Source organism: Columba livia, chromosome 5, assembly GCF_036013475.1.
Source record: "Columba livia isolate bColLiv1 breed racing homer chromosome 5, bColLiv1.pat.W.v2, whole genome shotgun sequence".
In the NCBI taxonomy this organism is placed as follows: domain Eukaryota; kingdom Metazoa; phylum Chordata; class Aves; order Columbiformes; family Columbidae; genus Columba; species Columba livia.
In genome coordinates, this window is record NC_088606.1 from 66354295 (window position 1) to 66374026 (window position 19732).

General features: G+C 37.2%; 1 protein-coding gene across 5 annotated transcripts in view; it reads right to left on the reverse strand.

The window, feature by feature from the left end:
- The window catches only part of SHANK2 (SH3 and multiple ankyrin repeat domains 2), a 315788-nt gene that overhangs the window by 119053 nt on the left and 177003 nt on the right, over positions 1 to 19732 (reverse strand). For all 5 annotated transcript variants that reach the window (XM_065065546.1, XM_065065547.1, XM_065065548.1 and 2 more), the window contains 2 exons: positions 6623 to 6705; positions 4876 to 5000 (listed from right to left, as the gene is read on the reverse strand). In XM_065065546.1, the coding sequence (XP_064921618.1) occupies positions 4876 to 5000; positions 6623 to 6705 (208 nt within the window). The remainder of the gene's footprint in view (positions 1 to 4875; positions 5001 to 6622; positions 6706 to 19732) is intronic.

Sequence of the window (19732 nt, forward strand, 5' to 3'; positions counted from 1 at the left end):
TACAGCATTGAGCTGGCATCCACACTTTGGGAGGATATGAAGAAACTTTCAGAAAACCACTGCAAAAAATGGCAATATGATAATCCCTGTTAGTACAAAGACACTAAACAAAACCTCAGTTTATTTCTGAGAGAAAAAATATCATTGTCTCATGTAGATGCCTAATATATATATATACATATATATATATATCTAGTGGCAGAAAGGAGCAAGGTTGACAATAGGAATAAGAGAAAACTCAGCCACAGGGCAATTAATGAAGATCTCTTAGGGATGAGAAGGTTCCTCTGGTGCTGAAAGTGTTTAAATCATTAACAGATGGCTTTGTAAAGCCACTAGTTCATCCAGCCATTGAATACAAATGTAAGACATAACATTGCTATGCCTGCCAAAAATATTTATAATGGCTATAGACTAAGTTACAACAATAAAGTTAAATGTTTGCTTTCCGGTTTTGAAGTTTGTATAAAGTGTTTACTGGAATAAAACAAAAACCTAACCTGTTGCTAAATATTAACCTAAACTTAGTCACATGTGTATGTGTGCATTTAAAAAATAATAATAAAAAAATCTAGATATTTTAAATATCTCCCTAAATGCTTATTGCTACTTCCTGCATATAGTCAGAGGACAGAAAACTTCAGCTAATACAATGATAAAACAATAAAATGATGCCTATTTTTCACTTATCACTACTTAAAGAAAAGTTTGTACTAGTAAATTCTATAAGCCCTTGAGGACAAAGAAATAGAGGTTATACCACAGAGTGTTTGCATGTTTTACTACAGGTACCAACTGATCTGCTCTGCAGCAAAATGATGAGATTTCTTCTATTGCCACCTCTGGTCTTGATTTTTTAAACAAACCCTGAATTTCGCCTTTTCCTTTTAGTGGATAATACAGTGGGTTTATCTAGTTTACATTTTAACTGGAATGTAAATAAACAGCCATCCTGTTCTGAAGACAATAACGTTTCAATTTATCTGGAAAAAGAAGTGATTTTATGGCACAATAATGCAAACTGCAATGCCTCATTTAGAGAATAAATGCATTATTCTGGTAAAGTATTGCAGAATTAGTTTCACTTTCTAAGTATTGCTATTATAAGAGTATTGTTTGATATGAGATATGCTCTGTGGCAGATGAAAAATCCCCACACGCAACACCTGCAAAACAGCTGCACACTCATGGGTACAACAATAACAAAGAGTTAATAATCCACTGCTTTTGAACGTGGTAAGAATTTAGTAATATAGGTAGAAAAACAAACAAACCAAACAACCCCAAAAACCCCATAAACAACACAAAAACCACAATCAAAACCCAAGCAACCAACTCCTCTGAGTTTGAAAACCTCTATCACTTTAAAGGATCTCTTTGTTCCAAGGTGGTTATAGTCATACATGTCAAAGCAAATCCCTAAAGAAAACCCAGCCTCAACTTAAAGATTTCTTTAAGGCAGCCCCCCCAAGCAGCAGCATTTAATGGCTCCTCTGTTCATGCTTAGATTGACAACTACACACTAAACAAAGGTGATGAACATTTAGGCACATAAAGATTATTCCTAAATAAGAATTCCAGAGGCAGCGCTAATACATTTCTTTCTTGCAAATATTTCAAGTAACACACCAAAACAGCCTATGGTTTGATTTTTTTTCAAGCATTTACAAACTTGGACAGGTGTATTGCAGCAACACAGGCACTCTGGTGAATTAACAGTGACCTACAATGGCTTTGCAATTAGTGTATACATTAATGATGGTTGCAGTTGTTTAAATGCCTTCTAATGAAAACCACCATTTTTAGGTTGGATAGCACTTACACTAATACATAGCTTTACTTTTATCTGTCTTTTTAATTGGGTAGATACCAAGATTCAAGAAAACATCAACCAAAAAACTGAAAAACAGCCAACAGGGCAAGCTATACAATCTTTCTCAGTTATAACAACCAAGTCATAAACATAATCCAGTTGTGATTGTTTATCAAAGCTGAGAAAAATCACATGAATTGGCAACTCTGGAATTGCTTATGAAAATCTACATATAATGACAGCTGTCTCTAGCTGTTTCAGCTCTAAAGCTACTCACGTGCTTTTCCAATACGTTTTATTTGCACGCTATCCAGAAAAGCCCCTACAAACATAGCGATTTTCATCACAAAAAATATGACTGGATTTGAAAGGGAAGAAGAAAAAAAATGTATATTGTCAGAAATGTCAATGAAGAGCTTGTGAACACTATTTCCACAGGCAAGTTTAAAATTAATCTCTAGAGTCTCATGCCAAAATTAATTGTACAGGTTGGACAAATCAGTATCACGTGGCTTTCCAGAAAAAAACCTGCAAACTCGATAAAAACTCAGTCAAATGAAACTGTGCCAGCCCTGTTCCAGTTAATATCTATTCTGATGACCTGCTGAAGCAAGTCACCACCTTTTCTTCCTTTTCTGTATAGATCTTTTATTTGTCCTGCTCAACGTGTCATCTTCAATGCTGAACTACTTTAGGATGCTCAGTAGCTGATATTGAAGTTTACACCCTTCAGAGGATCCAGAGCCCATAATTACACACTCTCATGCTTCCAAGAAAAGGATATACTAATATCTTCCTGCCAAACCTGTCTCTCCATCATGAGGAGTAAGGGAGAAGGTTCCACTTATCTTAAGGACCCCCAGACACTGACCCTCCTTTAGCAAGAGCTCTCCCAGTTTATCCTCTGCCAAACTGGACTCTCGTTTCCCTACAGCCTGACGCTCCCCGCGAGTGTTATAAATGGGACTAATTAGGATCCTAGTTGCCCATTAACTCTTTTATTATTCATGTGACATTTGTGATGAATGCATTATATTAGTTACAAATGGTTGAGGTGGCACTCGCAGCAGCATCAGCTTCAGAGTCATGGGAGAAATCACTGAACGACCAAACTACAGCAGTTACAAGAACCACATGCAATGGATGGTACGTTTCATCCTTCTCAGTTCAGCACAAGAAATAAAGTAGCTTGGCATTCCCAGAAGTGCAGGAGGACCAGTCTTTTCTATTTCAACAGTAGTATTTTTATACATCAGTGTAAATCTCATCAAAGATGGCTTTCTACAGCTCCAGAGTGTTGGGCACTGCACATGCACTTCAGAAAACAATAAAATCCCCGCCTTTCTCCAACAAAAGAAAGTCCTTGACAACAGCAAAGTTGTGATGTCTCAGGATTACCATATCCTCTTAATTAAGTTGCAAAATTCAAAACAGAATAACCCCGGTGAACAGAAATTATACAGAAATGGATTTGATTTGCATGTACCAACTGCTTCTTTCAGAATTAATTACAAATATGCTGGACTGTGCAGAGTATGGATTAATGTCCTGATTCAGCAATGCATGTGCATATTTAACTGCTTTCCTAAGCTAAGGCTAGGAGTAAATTGACCGGAGAATTAATTATAATTGTCTTCCATTTGCTAGAAAACCCGTAAAGCTTTCTGCAGAATCAGTTATCTCAGGCTACTTGCGTCCCTTCAGAGCTCTTAAAAAAAATCCATATGCAGAGTTATCATTCTGTAATCCTCTCCATTAAATTACACATTATTCACCATCAAACCTATCTGTGAAATCAGCCAGTACGGACTATTCTCACTTCCTGTGGATTAAAAGCCCAACAAGAAATCATCTTCTAAAAATAAAGCAGTTTAAAAAAACCCCACCTAACGTCAATGCTCATAGTTTTGAAAGCCTCCCTGCACAGAGCACCTATCAGCACCATTTGTGAGCAATTAACAGTTTGCTAAATGCTTATTCTTAAGTACCCAAATAGTGAGAAAAGGTACAGATAAAAGCGCACATGTAGTCACTTGAGAAGTCTGCCAAACCTGTTCTTTGTTACAAGGGGAAGAAGCAACGCAACTATTTCAATTCAGCCACCACGGGAGTACAACACACACTAGAAAAGAAAAGCTGCATGTTATACCCTCTCCTGAATGTAAAGGCCAGATCTGCAGAAATAAACGTAGCACCAGCAAATGCTATAACAAAACAAATATGCACCTAAAGAAGGAAAAATAAAATATAACCAATAGATCTTACAGACAAGACTTGGTTGATTCATCCTGAAAGACCAATTTTCAAACACCCAGTTTCACAGAATCACAGCATAGCTCTGTTGGTCATGGAAAAGGTTGTGGGGGGAAGAGGAAGAAAATCCCAAATAACTAATTTTGTTGTAAACTGCCCAGTAACACTAAAAAGGTCTGCCAACTAGTTCAACAAAACCTAAAATACCAACCCCAAATCCTCCACAATATAAAATGTGAAGACATTATTGGTATGATTGAACAGAATATTTAAATATATCCTTTTAATAAAGTGATTTATGATGCAATAACATTTGTTGCTTATTTTTATGTGGTTGTATTTAGAGTGTGCTCTTGGAAATATTTAATTTCAAGCCAAAGTAATTTGCTTTATTCTCCATGGTTTCTCAACAGCACTAGACCACTGAGTGTAGAAATAACTGCATAAAAAGTCATTAATTTTGGTGAGTCTGTACAAATATATTTATGACCACTCAACTGACAGCCTACAATAGACATTGAAATTAATCTAAATTTCAATTCAATAATGCAAAGAAGAATAAAAAAAATTCCCAAATTTATCTGCTAGCGTGCTCCCAAATAACAAAAAGAGCCAACATGAACACTCTTCTTTTTAACCACTTTCCTAAATGTTGCGTTGAGATTTCAAAATAAAGTCAAGTACACGATTGGCGTTAGTCCACTCAAGTCGCTGTTTAGAAGCATCATGTGCTTATATTTCCAAAGTAAATTCTACAAAGGGAATGTCACTCTTTCCCCAAGAGAGAATCAAACTGCAGCATCTCCTACCTCGATCAAAAAGTCTCCAGTTCTCAGGCCAGCTTGCCATGCTACTCCCCCTTCGTCCACAGATTCCAAGTACTGCAAAGCAGGAAAGGCTGGAGTTGGGGTGAATTCTTCAATTGGTGTGTCAGCTTTAAAAATAAATACCACATTAAAAAAAAAAAAAAAAAAAAGAAAAGAAAGTTATGGAGTGCTTGCAAATACCACTTGACTAAAGGCCTATTATTGGCCATTCAAATTGATGCTTAAAAAATGATGGGTGCTAAAATTATAAGGACGCTGCCTCGGGAGGGTGTGAAGATGCTGGGAACAGGGTGAAATCTCTCGGCAATAGCAATCCACAGGTCCTCAATTCAGAGAGAAAAATACATGCTGCTTTACTGACACAGACCACACCAAGCTGTCCGAGGCAATAGCTGGATTCTGAGTATTCCAGGATATTCAGTATTAGCTCAAGGAACCCTTTTGTATGCCTAGCAAAATGCTTGTAACTCTGGAAACATCCAGCTAAAAATTAATGGTATGCTGTAGCCCAAAGAGAGCAGATGGTCAAACTGAGGGGGATGGGGTGGGTGGGAAAGGATGAGAAAGATCAAACTGAATTTTTCCTTCTAGATTTCAGTGTATATTACAAAGAAGCAAACAGAAGAAAATCACTTTTTAGGAAAGGAGGCAGAGGAGGCCCTGGAACAGCCCCCTCTCAATCTGTGTCACGTATACATACACACAGAAAAGTCCTTGGGTCTTTCACCTGAGGTGCCCTCAGTGCCACACAGAAAAATTGGGGACAATTTTGCTGACACAGAGGGAGTCACCTCTGCACGATGCACATGGCAACGGGTCAGCTAAAAGGTAGTGCTATCGGCTTCCCTAGTACAACTCCAAACATTTGTATTTAGCTAAAATTAGAGAAGCTTTGACAACACTGAAAATCTACGGTGGCCCCGCTTTAGGGGTGGGGGGACAGGGAAAGCAAAAACGGTGTCCCAAGAATGAAGATATGGAATAATTTTCATGCTCAGGCAAGGCAAGGGAGAACCCATGTAAAATGAGGGGGAGCGAGAGATGGGACATACCATCATCTATATATTTTTTAAATACAAAAGGAGCAAACCAGACAGAAAGTTAAAAAGCAAAGCATTTAATAGAATGCTTTTTTAAGCTCTGAAGAATGCCATTATTATAGATTTTAGTCTGCAGAAAAGTAGCATGCAGTGTAACATATGAACAGCTTTTAAAATGAGCACACTACAGGCCATGCAACATACGTGCAGCTTCTGAAGATATAAAAAAAGATCATATTTTCATACTAAAACTGCACCAATGTCACCTTGCAGAAGATCCACACCTATTTTAAACAAAACATCACTCTCTTGTCTATTCCTATTCGTAGACCTATTTAAATAGACTGACATTTGAAATAAAGAAGCAGGTTTTAAAGGAAAGCAGGTTTCCCATAGTTAGGTAAACTGCATAACAAAACAGATTCATGACAAAATATTACATACACCAACATGGTAAAAATACAGACAAAACTTTCTCCCCCCAAAACGATTATACAGTGCTTCTCCCATGTAAAAAATGCAAACTGCTTCAGACAGAAGCCACTAAAATCCTTTTGAGTAGTATAGCATACAGAGAATCCTGTTGTCTAGCAACCAAGTGCACCAAGAATAATTCCTGCTTATATTCCGAGATGTATAAATTTCTTCATGCCAGTGCACATCACACACACACACACAGAAGCACATACCTTTTGCCCCTCTGAGCACAAATCCAAATCCTTCATTGTCTTTTTTCTGCAGGACCACTGCCTTTTCTTCTATTATGCAGTCACTGTAGAGAGAATTCCGAGGATAGCGACCATTATTACATCCCTTCATCACCACTGTAGTAGCTGCTCCTCCAGTGTGCAGGTTCATCATCATCACAGCCCGTTAATCAAATAATATTGCAGTAAGCAAGCATGGGAAAATGTAGAACAAATTGTAGCGAGGGGAAGACAAAGACGAAGCTTGATGATAAGAGAGAACATGACAAAGCAACTTAAAGGGAATAAAAAAGGCAGAGAGGAAAAAGAAAGAAGAAGAAATCATGCATGGTGGTTTGTGTTCTATATGAATGACTGGATGAACATGTGATCATGTAATCAGTGGGCTAGCTAGGACTCTAAAAGGAAAAAAAGTAAGTGAACTGAACGACAGTATCATTAATAAACTCCTCAATCGTGGATGTACCAGATGCATCTTCTAGTGAAGCCAAAATGAAACCAACCAGAAGAAAAATGAGGCAGCATTTTAAATTTAAAGATAATAAATTATGATTTTCTATTAGCTAACTAAAAGGCACAAATATATTCTGAAAGCTATGCCTTGCATCAAAAGCCCTTTTTCGATCCTATTGAATGTTGCATGCTGCAAGAATCCCACATGATCATCTGACAGCCTACAATGCTAACAACGTGCAGCTGCCTTGGCGTCATCAAGCACAAATTTCCACAGCATCAAGAATCTGCATAATCGAAATAGTAACAAGGCATGCAAAGCAGGCAAGCACATTTCTAAGGAATATTGCCCATCTTCTGATAAACAATTGAGATTATAAAACAAGGAGATCGCCTAAAGGTCTATTTATGTAAGCAGTGTGTCCTTAAAGAGAAAGTAGCCTTAGGAATCTTACTGTCATTGGCTAAGAGAAAAGTAGACGGTAGATGGAGAAAATGCATAAAATCCACATTAAAATGGGACCTTTCGGATACAGGGAACAATCTGTAAAAGCCTTAAGTTGTTTAGTGTCTTTCATTAAACGTTAGGTTACTAAACATAAGCTCAAAGTAATAAAAATTTAGAAAAAAAAAGAAAAAGATTTTGAATGCTCTTTTAGGTAAAAACCCATTACACAGCACAAGTTGCAAGGCATTCTTCTGAACAAAGGCAGTGTCAGGGGTTAAGTATTCACCAATCGTAAGCACTGCAAACACAGTCCTAGGGCAGCTTTACAATACCTACAAACTGTTTAGGATAGAAAGAAGTACGAGCAAGTTTTCTTCATTTCTTACTAGCCAACTACTGTTACCACTGGTCTTGTACAGAATTTAGTCACTAAAGTGTTGGATACAATGAGACCAGATCTGCTTCAGTGCCATTAATAATCCAGAAGGGGAGGAGGAAACTAATTAAAGAAAAATTGGTGTGACATTTTTATTTAAAGCTCTGAACAAAGACAAGGATGATGATATCAGGACACCAATGGACGGCCTCCAAACTCCAGATCTTGCATGTGTCACATTCTATCCTTTTGGTGACTCTCCAGCTCTAACTGAAGGATGCAACTTCATGGTACTGCTCAAATGATGATATAATTATGCCCTGCAAACTACAAAGCATTTAAACACCACCGAATGGAACGACATGTGATTTAAACCTATCACAATGGTGACTCTCCAAGCAACAGATGATCTCCACAAGTATCAACAGGTTTCGAATCCTGTCTCTCAACTTTGTATTACTTTACTGTATAATTCAAACAATATATTTTCTTACAATTAATATCCCTGCTATGGAAAGGGTATAAGAAGATAAAGCCAAACACAGTCCTGCTCAGGAATATCAACCCTCAGAGCCCACGCTGTAGACCGAACTCTCCAGCAATGTCCTAATGTTACAGAAACTCCTCAAACCTACGCTAGTTCTGGCTTATTTTCTTCATTTCACCACTCCCACTTTCAAGGTGGGACTCCAAACTTATTTACCTGACAAGTCAACAGTAATGCTGTCACCAGCCTCTTTCTTAATACACGGTCAAATTAAATAAAACCAATTTCCTTGTAAGCAATCAATGGCTTAACAGAAGTTAGAGGGCTGCTTGTGAGAACCTAATCACAGGAAGTGTTTGATTCAAAGAACAACCCTCTTCTCCCCTACCCAAATCCCACTCTCACTTCATTAATATAAAGAATTCAGAAGCCTATTAGCCAGGTAACACATCAAACCTTGCCCTGATTCTTTCATTTCTGTTGACAAAACCAAACAGATTCATAATATCATTCCTAAAAAGGCTGAAGTTCCAAAAGCAGTTGCTTGGAAAACCTGGGATCAATTCACCTGATCAACATTAGGCATCTCCACCTAAAAGAAAGGCATCGATGGTCCTTCCACAGTCAGCTAACCAAACCAACACGTATTTTCAAGTTATGCTTCCTTCCTCCTAATATAGAAGTCTATGACTGTTCAGATTAAAAATATGAAAACCACTTATGATTTTATTCACATGTACAGCACATTTATTGCATAAACCACTCAGTTTTTTACTTCAGTTTAGACACTGAAAGTGGGAATACTAAATTGCCAACATTTTATGAAATTTCGTGTTTTATGTACAATGGGGAGGGGAAAGAGAAGGGAACACTGTGAATTTTTGATAAGAAAATATACACACTGATGTCTACTACTTTACAAATACACCTTAGTAATATGTTGTTTAAGTCATGTTCTACACAAGGAAAACTCAATCACAGCCTGTAAAGCAAAAATGTCAGTTTGAAAAAATCAGAGGTGTAGTCATTTTTTCTCATTTACTTGCTAGGAGAGGGGGGGATCTGCAATAATCCTACGGCCTGAGCAGTTCAAAGATGTTCAGAGCAGCCACAGAAAGCACATTGATTCCCTACACACACCCCAGCATTGGAGAGCAAAGAACCAGCAGCTGGAAAAGGATGGAAGACAAAGACGTGCACACAAATGAACCAAAATTGCAACCTCCTTCTCCAGGCAAACTCACTTTGCATCCCTAAGAGAAGGGATAGGGGAAGAAGTTTAACCTCTGACTGTTTGCAAAGTTGCTTTTTGTTTGCTTTGCCATGACAGGGTTCTCTGATCTCCATGTCAGACTGGACCCTTCCCTGAAGACACGCTGAAGTTCTTTTCACAGTCTACCTGGTCTTGGCAGGCAAAGCAGCACCAAACATAAAAGTAGGTTGAAATTTCTCACAATGAGCCTTCTTGGCAGCATTTCTTTGATCCTGAAGGTGTTGTAAATACTTAACAACAAGACTGCATTATAGGGTTTAGCTACCAGTGACAAATAAAGGTGACGTTACATTATGAGCCTTTTTGGAGGTCTGAGCTCAAGCAAGAGGCTGCAGTGCACCTAAGGCTGAACAGTCCCTGCTACCTGTGATGTGTCAAATTTCAATATGTAAAATCCTTCCAGTCCACTTCTGTCCCATCTCGAACTGAAATTAAACAGCATCCATTACAGAGATGAGTTTTCAGAATATTACTAGTTCCATATTATGGTAATAAAACGAGTAATTTTAAAATCAATAGTTCATTACTTAAATAGGGCACACACTACCATGACTTTGGGCTGTATGAGTCCAAGATTCATTGCATACAAAGTTAAATGCAAAATACATCCTATCAAGTGCAGAACACTTCTGCATGAAGTACAATCTCTAATATAAAATCTTCAGGCAAAGAAAGTCAATCTAAAATTACTTTTACTTTATCCAAACACTAAATATTAGAAAACATATTTGGTCATCAGTTCTTGTAGCTTCTCTGACACTTTAAGGCTCAAGAATTGTGCAGAGCTCTTAGAAGTTCTGTAATTTTACAGATTTACCAAGGCAGAAAGGAAATAAAGAGATTTACCCACGGTCAGGCAGACACCTGAGGTTTGAACTCAGCACAGTTATGTTCAACATAACAACCATCATTTGTGCGGACTCTTCAAGACAGGAAGAATTTCTGCTTTCCTAATAGCCCCTTAAGACAACACTTGAGGAAGGAAGCAGAATTGTCAAGTCCTTCAGAAAGACCTTTACGAAGAAAACAAAGGTTGAAGCACAGGCTCCTGGTGGAGACAAAACCATGAAACCTTACATCCATTTCTCAACTACATTAACTACACCCTATCTTAAAGCATGACTTACTCCAAAAGTTAAAATACTAAACTACAATGATGGAAGCTATCAGGACTGTAGAATACATTTAGGCAAGTATGCATCATATATATCATTGTCGATTTCAATCTGAAAAACAGCACATTGAGTACAATTCCTTGGAAAAGGTCATTATCTGGAAGTAAAAATGGCTATTTGGTGTTTTGTCAATCCCTCTGTAAGGCAGAGAAAAAAGAAATGTAAATAGGAATGATTTCCATGATTTTTTCCAGTCATGCATCCCCTACATCTAAGCTTTTCAGATTTAACAAACTGGACTACAACCTGCCAAGGCAGAAAAGTTATTTAACAGAGCACAGGAGATTCAAACAACCAGAGTTACAACCAAATGAGCAGTTTCTCAGCCCAGAAACCCTTCAGGCAGATGGCTCTGTCAAGTTATTCCCTCCAAGTTCACTTCTTTCAGTAGGCCAAGTAAATCCAAATATCACTTTTTTTAATATCCTCTCCTCAGCACTCTTGCAATATCAATCTTTTTGAAAGATCTACTGAATTCACCGCTAGCCACATGTTAGAAGGATCAAATCACAGCCTAACGATAAAGGAAATGCTCTTTCTACACTTCACCAGACACAACAAAACAATATCTAAACCATTCCATAAATTTATATACAACATCTGAAAGCAGTCACACTAATTCCTTTTGTTTCTCATTTCTTCAGATAAAGTATTGGCCTATATTTTCTTCCATGGAGCTACTGTATATAAAGAGAAGCTTGGCTGAAGTTGAGCTGTTTCCCAAACCAACAATTTAATCATCGTGATGCAGAATTCTCACACCAGTACAACATTTACTGTTCAAACAGAATTATTTGAATTAAAGGTCATATTTGGAGGTAACAAAGCTGCCCAACCATAGAAGTTAATACAGTCCTCAAAATACTTTGGAGAATATTTCACTAGGAATTCAAAACAACGGGGCTCTGAGTGATTTTGCTGTTTCTCCAGAAAAAGAATTCAAAATCAGGGCTGCATATGGACGTGCAGCATGGAATAAAAAGCTCAGTACTACCTATGGATTCCAGCTTCAGAGCTGCTCTCAAGGAAACTGCAGCATCCAATGACAATACCTTCAGTAGCACTTCCAACAGCGTTTTGTGTGTCAATGCCAAAAAAAGAAAGGAAAAAAAGAGGAAAGGAATGGGAAAAGAAGAGAGGATGTTTCAGCAATATGTGTTTTATATCCTTATCTACTTGTCTTTTGGGTCTCCTGTACCAGGGCTCTTTCTCCACAGCTCAGTAAACAACATGCAGAGATCTTTGATGGTGAGGAAAGCAAAGCTGCATATTTTCATTGAAATTCATTTGTTGATGAAAAAGGTATATGCCAAACTGTAACGTGCCATAAAAGACATTTAGATGTTCCCTAGTTCCTATCTTGAACGGGTCTATATTGCACTGTGAGGAAATTACAGACTACAGTAAAACCTGACAGGGCACATAAATTCTTCCGCTTAAAACGGTGTTTCATTCACACTTTTAAACAAGTAATCAAGCCGTCTTTATTGGATTTTGAATACTTGATACCCTTGGTAAAAAATGACAAGCTCTTCACTAAGTTACCAAAAAAATATCAGTCAGGAAGTGATTCAGTAAGAATTAGAAAGTCAGAAAGATTGCGCTACTTTTTTTTGCCCTGCGATGGACAGGGTTGCATGTTAAAGTAACACTGCTATAAACTTCAATAAAATTGCGCCATAAAATGTTACAAAGAAATAGCTGTTTTAAAACTGAAACATTTGATTTTACGACAAAGTGCAAAGTAGTTACACAATTTCTTTATGTAGAGCCAAGGAGAAACTTCCTCTCTCTATGCACATGTATCAGTCTATATTGTTTTATCCAGCCTTTAATTACACTTAATAACATACTGTGTGATGTGCAGGAGAAGGGAGTACGGAATCTAAGGTTATATCCAAGCCAACTGATGTGGCCAGTACTACTTTGATTTTTTTCCCTGTTTTCACCTTAAGTTGCTGAAACTGTAACTAATAAATAGAAATAGAAATCATCCAGTAAAAGCCTGATTTGATGTTACACAGAAATCTCATGATATGAAGGAAAAAAGAGTCAATGGTAAGGTCATAATCCCATGTACACACACTCTCTATATAAAGGATACATACGTTTTCATACATATGGATATATAGCTATATTAATACGTATACACTATATATACATACACAATACAATGAATATATATATAGTCTTTTTTAAAGAGAAATGTTCTTATTCTCTTGCATCTGCACTGGTGGGCAGAAAACAAAACAACATTGTGGGGTGAGTAGAGCGGCAAAGTGTGCTTTAAAAACCCCAGAGTTTCATTGGTTTATCTTAATCAATTTCATTTGTGTTTTTAAAATAAGTAGCCAATCCAGGTACCACACACGACAAATTAAATATTAAACACAAAACATGCAGGCAGGTGTCCTTCTAGTATAAAACATCAGAGTTTTATAACGCAGAGTCCTTCAAGCCATTTCATACAGATGTTCCATCAATCACATTAGGATTTTGGGCTACAGCACACTCCACTTATACCTGACACTTAGTAGCAATTTTCATTTATAGTTATCAAGCATTTGAGCAATCGAAGCCTGCACTATGAAAATATTAATATTCATTGCTCATACTGCAAGCCTTGAACAAACAGACTGCACAAACACATCCATATGTTTAGGTAACTATTCATCCACCTCACCTTTGAGGTTTGTATTTTTCTACCAAAACCAGCTTCAGTTCCAGCCCCTGCTATTGCCACCAAACCACAAAGAAGTAGGAATCTTAATGTATTAAGTATTTACACAAGAGGAATAATAATAATAACTACTCATAACAGCACTGCCTTTCTATATAGGCTTTTTTAATCAATAACTTTCCAAATCTTTTTGCTGGTGGTCAATACTATCACAGACAACCACAGTAACAAGGAAAAGAATGTATTCCAGATTAGCAAATAGGACAAGTAACAAAGGTAGAACTGAGACTGAAGATAATATAAGTGAAGAAGTGAAGATAGTATAAGTGTACAGAAACATAACTATGCAACAATAAAGATTTTCTTCAGCTGATGCAGCACCTGAACTAGTTCATGAAGCTTATGCTTATCTCAGAGTTGGCAAACATCAGATAGGACTTGGAATTTGTTTCCTTCCCTTTGTTTTATTAACACTTTTAAGATGTGTTAAGGCATCAGTTTGATGCTGCAGGTCTTTACAATTACCAGTAAACTCACTGCACATTTCAGGATTGTCACTCGATTTGCTCCTTTAGCCATTCAGGGAGTCTAAACATACTAAAGGATAAACATAAATATATTATGAAATAGGGGAAAGAGAGCAGCGACTTCACGACTGGTGATATCCATGAGTTTCAAATGAGTTTTAAGGGATCCCTCAGGGTTTCCATCTCACCCTGTTTGCTCTGTCCTGCATTCCTTGGAATCGAAATTCAGCTCTAACTACAAGAAGTCTGAGTAACTGTGTTCATTCCACCTTTACAGATGTCAGTGTTTCATGTAAAATCCTACACTGTACCGTAGTGCACAAGTGCTTTAATCAGAGTTATCAGTTCCTGTAAAATTTTAGGGCACTTTACTATAAGGCACGTCACCACTAGGTTTCAACTTCTTTCTTAAAACAAGTGAGGCATTAACAAAGGCATAGAGGAAAGCTCTTCTGAAAGCATTTTCCCACTTTTTCTTCTCCAAGAGCTTTAAAAACACAATTGAGAGTGGGAAACTAAATTTTTCTAGGGCTTGACTGAAAATAAATCAAGAGGAGGCTTCAATTAGAGTCTGATTTGCACATACCCTTTAAAAATCCCAACTAATGACCATATTATTTTACAAGCTCATTAATGTCAAAAAGGAGGTGGTGTCTCTACCTTTTTTTTTTCTGAAATGTATTCTCCCCTCTCTCCATTTCTCTAATCACATTAAGCTCCAAGTTATTTTAAGCCTGCTCCAAATTTTGTTTACTTATCAGAACAACAGGTTGAGAAATGTCCATCTCAACAGCTTCCTTGTCTAATACAACTTTGGTAGCAGTGAAAAATCACTGACTTTACAGATACCAGATGATTAAGAGAGAGAACTCTGCTTTATTTAAATTAGCAGCTACTTTTCTTAATTAAGTGGTTGAATGCGACTTTTTCCCCCCTTCCTTTGACGTTCAGCAATAGCTCACTGGTTGCATTCTGGAAATATGAAACTTTAATCTTGTAAGTACTGGACATAGAGTGAAAAAAAAAGTGTTTTATCATTTCAACTCAATTGAGTATCTAATTTAGGATGCATAGGTTTAATTTTAAGTACATTTCAAAATTTATGATATTTGAAGTGTTTACAGTAGATGTATAAAGCACCTCTGCAACTGTTCTACAAATCTGACAGTGCTACAACATCAGTCTTTGAAAATGCTAAAGAGTTCCACAATTTACTCAATATCAGCCCTACTTTGCAATTGTAGCATTGAACTACTTGAATTCTGAGAGCTGTTATATGTACCCAACATGCTGGGGTTTTTTTGTTTTAAATTAGAAAAATTAGGAGACACATGGTTAACAGTCTTTTTTCTAAATATGCAACTACCACTATTTCTTAGACCGTGTATTTAACTTAACATTCACTATTCAGAATTTTGCCATGAAAATGGTTTTAGTGAAATGCTTCTCCACTAATCTATTGTTGGGATATTATAGTCTAAATTAAGGCTTCATTAGACATTATTTCTCCAGAATATGGGATGATATTTTATGGCGGAGAGAGCAGGGACCCCCAGCAAGTTCCCCCAGTATTCAATGGGCATATCTGCCAATCATCCAACCCTCATGTCCCCACCTACAAGCCGCAGGCTCTGAGGACAGCGCGAGCATCTGCCTCTTGGCTCAGTGAAATAATCAGAGTCTCAAGAGATTTGGATAATGAACTGCTCTATCCACCAGGTTCTTGGCATTCATCAGCAATCCCAGGTATGGGTTTAAGTCGAAGCAGCCTAACACACACGAGACTCAAGCCCAGAACTTCTTTATTCCAGGTGAACACCCTGACACGAGCTATTTCTTGCTTTTTAGCAGGTCCCTCTTGGTACGGTTTGACCCACCCAATTGAAATTACAACCCCACCACATCTATTTATGCAAAGACAAGACATCCTCCTCCCAGCAATCTTATTTTTTGCACAATGGAAGAGCTTTCTAGTGACCAGTTTTATTTAGGAGCATGCAAATCAATCCCTTTCTGATGTCTCAATATATTTTTTCAAGAATAAAAAGGATACATTGCCTGCCAGTCACCCTTAGAATTTACCTTGTATATCAACTTCTACAAATGCAACAAATATTTATGAAAACTTCACTGGAAAGTGGTTGAAATCACTGTTCCCACTGGAGGAAAGCCCACAGCATGAGCTCAACAGCTATTTGTTCCTTTTGGCCTTGCCAGAACTTAAAAATGCATCACGTACCATCAGAGGCACCAGATGGCGGCTTTTGCTCATCTAGTGATGAGGTGAGATGGAGGCAGCCCAGGGTGTCGCGGGACAGGGAATTAAAGGTCACATGGAGGAAGCACAGTGGAGGTGAGGAGACAAGAATATCAAACACTAATTATAGGGAACTTAATTGTTCTTCTTTCCCTTGAAAAACAAACATTTTCATCTCCTGTTTTCCTCTGCTCTGCCCTTGCATCTAATTGTGGCTCCTTTTTCTAACTAACCTGGTATCGCACACTCACAGTCTTTTCTTGTTGTCCTCACCTTCTGACGTTTTCACTTCTTCTTCCTATATATATATATGTATATATATATATTATTTTTTTTCCTCTCTCTCTATTCTAATTTAGAAAACTTTATTCCTCCCCATGCACAGGACACAGGCTGCTGCGTTCAGTTCTGACATTTAAATCCATCCTGTCCTCCGGCATCCGATCAGAGGAATTGCAGAGAAAATACTGTTGAGTTTGAGCATCTCAGCTGCTGGCACATCCACCAAATGACAGCCCTTGCAAACAACGTCTTCTGTACTCGTAGCTACGCTGTTAGGCTTTCTCTAGCACTAGAAGTGGATCCTTAAACTTTGTCAGAAGGATAATTTTAAATTTAGGAAGGGCTATATATACTTTTTTAACTTTGGTCTTGGAAAGTATTGGTGGTTCTTTGTTAACTCTTCTAAAAATTTAGCCCAGAAAATGGCTGACAAATTTTAATCACGACATGCAAACCCATTCCTTGCTAAAAGCAGGATCTTACTGAAGTGCATAAACAAACTTCACTATTAAGGCAGCAAACAACACAAAAAAAGTTCATGGAAACTTATCACTCACTGGACAGTTTTGCATGTTACCGTAACTGTATGAGACTTTAATATTGCATCTTCATGCAATTATACTACAGATGTTAACAAAGAGATATCACAGTTCAGATATACAAACACACACTCCCTTTTTACCTCCTAATTTAACAATTGCTTTCAATATTTTCTGCAGTCACCACCATAAAAAGCTCAGTCATGGCAGCACAAAACAGCAGGGGAGGCAAAGTGCAAAGTTGTTTATTAGCAAGTAAGATCATTCTCATTAAAAATCAAATAACTGTAAATGAAAAACTTCACATTTTACATCTCCACCTGTTCCACAAAACCTACAATGCCTTAATTATTGCTTAAACATATATATGTTTTTCCAAATTGTATTAAATTATATTTTCAAGTTAATGAGGCACAAGGTATTAAAAATGAGCTGCCCTCATCTTTCTGCCTCACGCATTAAGAGCAGTTCAGCGCTATCACAGGAATTAATTCAGACCAGGCATCAGGGAAGCCCAACAAAATATCTTTAGAAATAAAGTAACAATACACGCACACAAAACATTTAATAGACCTTGTTTTCCATAATTTCATTGCTACTGGTTGTTCTCTATGTCTAAAAGAACCAAGAGCGCCACATATGTAGAGATCTTAAATGACTAAAATCTCAACGAGCATTCAGATGTAACCACATCGCTATATCACATAGTTATATTTGTATATCTATTTTGTACACATTACATTATATGCACATTACAACTATGAGCAAAAATTGAGCTACGTAGGTATGTAAAAAGTTAAAATACTACTGGTTTTACTTCTTTCCACTAGAGAAAAGGAAACAAAGAGTTATGTTTAAAACCACAGCTAAGAAGAACTTATCAGTGTATCAATCCCAGAATAAAGGACCAGAAATCATGAATTTATTGTTAAGAATAATTTTTGTAAAGACCCATTTGCCAGGATTTAACAGCTTGCACACAACCAAGCCGCACTCGCCCGTGACCAGGACAACATCCCTCCTGACTTGCAATGACCAGTATTCTTCAAAAGACTGCCATTCATTTAAAATAGTTATCTAAAGTAATGAATAATTGCATTTTTCCAGAAGGTAGCCAACATATTTATGTAAAATACCCGCGTGAAACCAGATACCAAATTAAATGAAAGCATTTCCACATCGAATTGAGAGCTCCCCCTAAAAAAAGTGTAATTACTGTTTAACACACCTAATGCTTTAACTATTAAGACAGTAGCATTTACAACACAACCTTGGGACAAAGACTGAGTTATTCAGCAAGTAGAGTCTGCAGGTTAAAAAAATAGAAAATTAAAGCACTCCATAGCATGCTGAATTACCAGGGTAGACAAGTTTTGGCCGTGATAAAGCGTCTCTCTGGGCTTTTCAGGATTAAGCTTATTCTGCTCTATCCGACAGCACAGACGACAACATCAACAGATAATTGCTGGGACACACAGCTGAGAACCATCTCTCATTTTTGTTATGGGTTTGTATGGAAATTGGCTTTGGAGGAGTTGCTTCTGACAGCTCATGAGACAGGGATGCTGCCACCTGACTCCAAGTAGGGACATCAGGGTTAATGAATTAAGCTTTTAATTAAGCTGTCTTACACATACCTCCCAGACTACACAATCCAATTTTCCTCTTTTTCTTCATCCAGCAAAACAGAACTAAAAGCAGAAGGCAAATCAATTTGGTCCCGTCATTAACTTTGTGGCAACGAGCCTTTGTAAAAGGTTATTTATTATTACACCCACTCCTGTGGGCTTCTTAATACATACGATGTCAAGTGAAAGCACCAAGAAAACTGCTCCCATGCAGTTATCAGGACCAGTTAAAGTGGTCAGGAAAAGAAATAATAAAATAAAACGTGAAAGTCGATGGTACTGTGAAGAAAGAGAAGACACAGGAGAGGTAGGGAACCTTATCTATCACATTCTTCATAATTGCATTGAAGCTGGCATTCAATTATAATATTGACTTTTGCTATTTCACTGCTCCACTGGGGGTGGAAGGAGATGATGCAATTAATGCAGCTGTAAAAGTTTCCGCTGTTGTGTTCTAAAGTTTCCAAATCCATGAAGGCAACTGGATCATGTTTTCCACCATATCAAGTTTATAATCTTTCCACAGTACCAAAATTGCTCATATTATTTATGTCTCCAGAGTATGAAAACTAAGTTACCACTTTATCATCAGTCACATCACATTTTAAAAAGATGCTAACATTTTCCGTTTTAAATTAAACAACTAATTATTTTCCCGTATTTTAATTTGATAAATTAATTTTTGTCTTCTGATTTTCCGGACTGAACAAGTCACTGTCCTGTCTTGAGAGAATTAATTGATTCCCTTGCTTCAGCTAAATACAGATAAAGATTTATAATTTCTAAAGCTTTGCCTTATTTTTTTTTTTAATAAAGAAAATATTTAAAAATTCCAACATCTATTCTATGCCTTAGCAATAATTTATGTTATTAAACTGGAATTTGACCTTGATGAAAGAGGACTCTAGGAAATAACTGATTTAAGACCTGCAAATAATTTTGTTTTACTCAAAGGTAGTCTTGAACT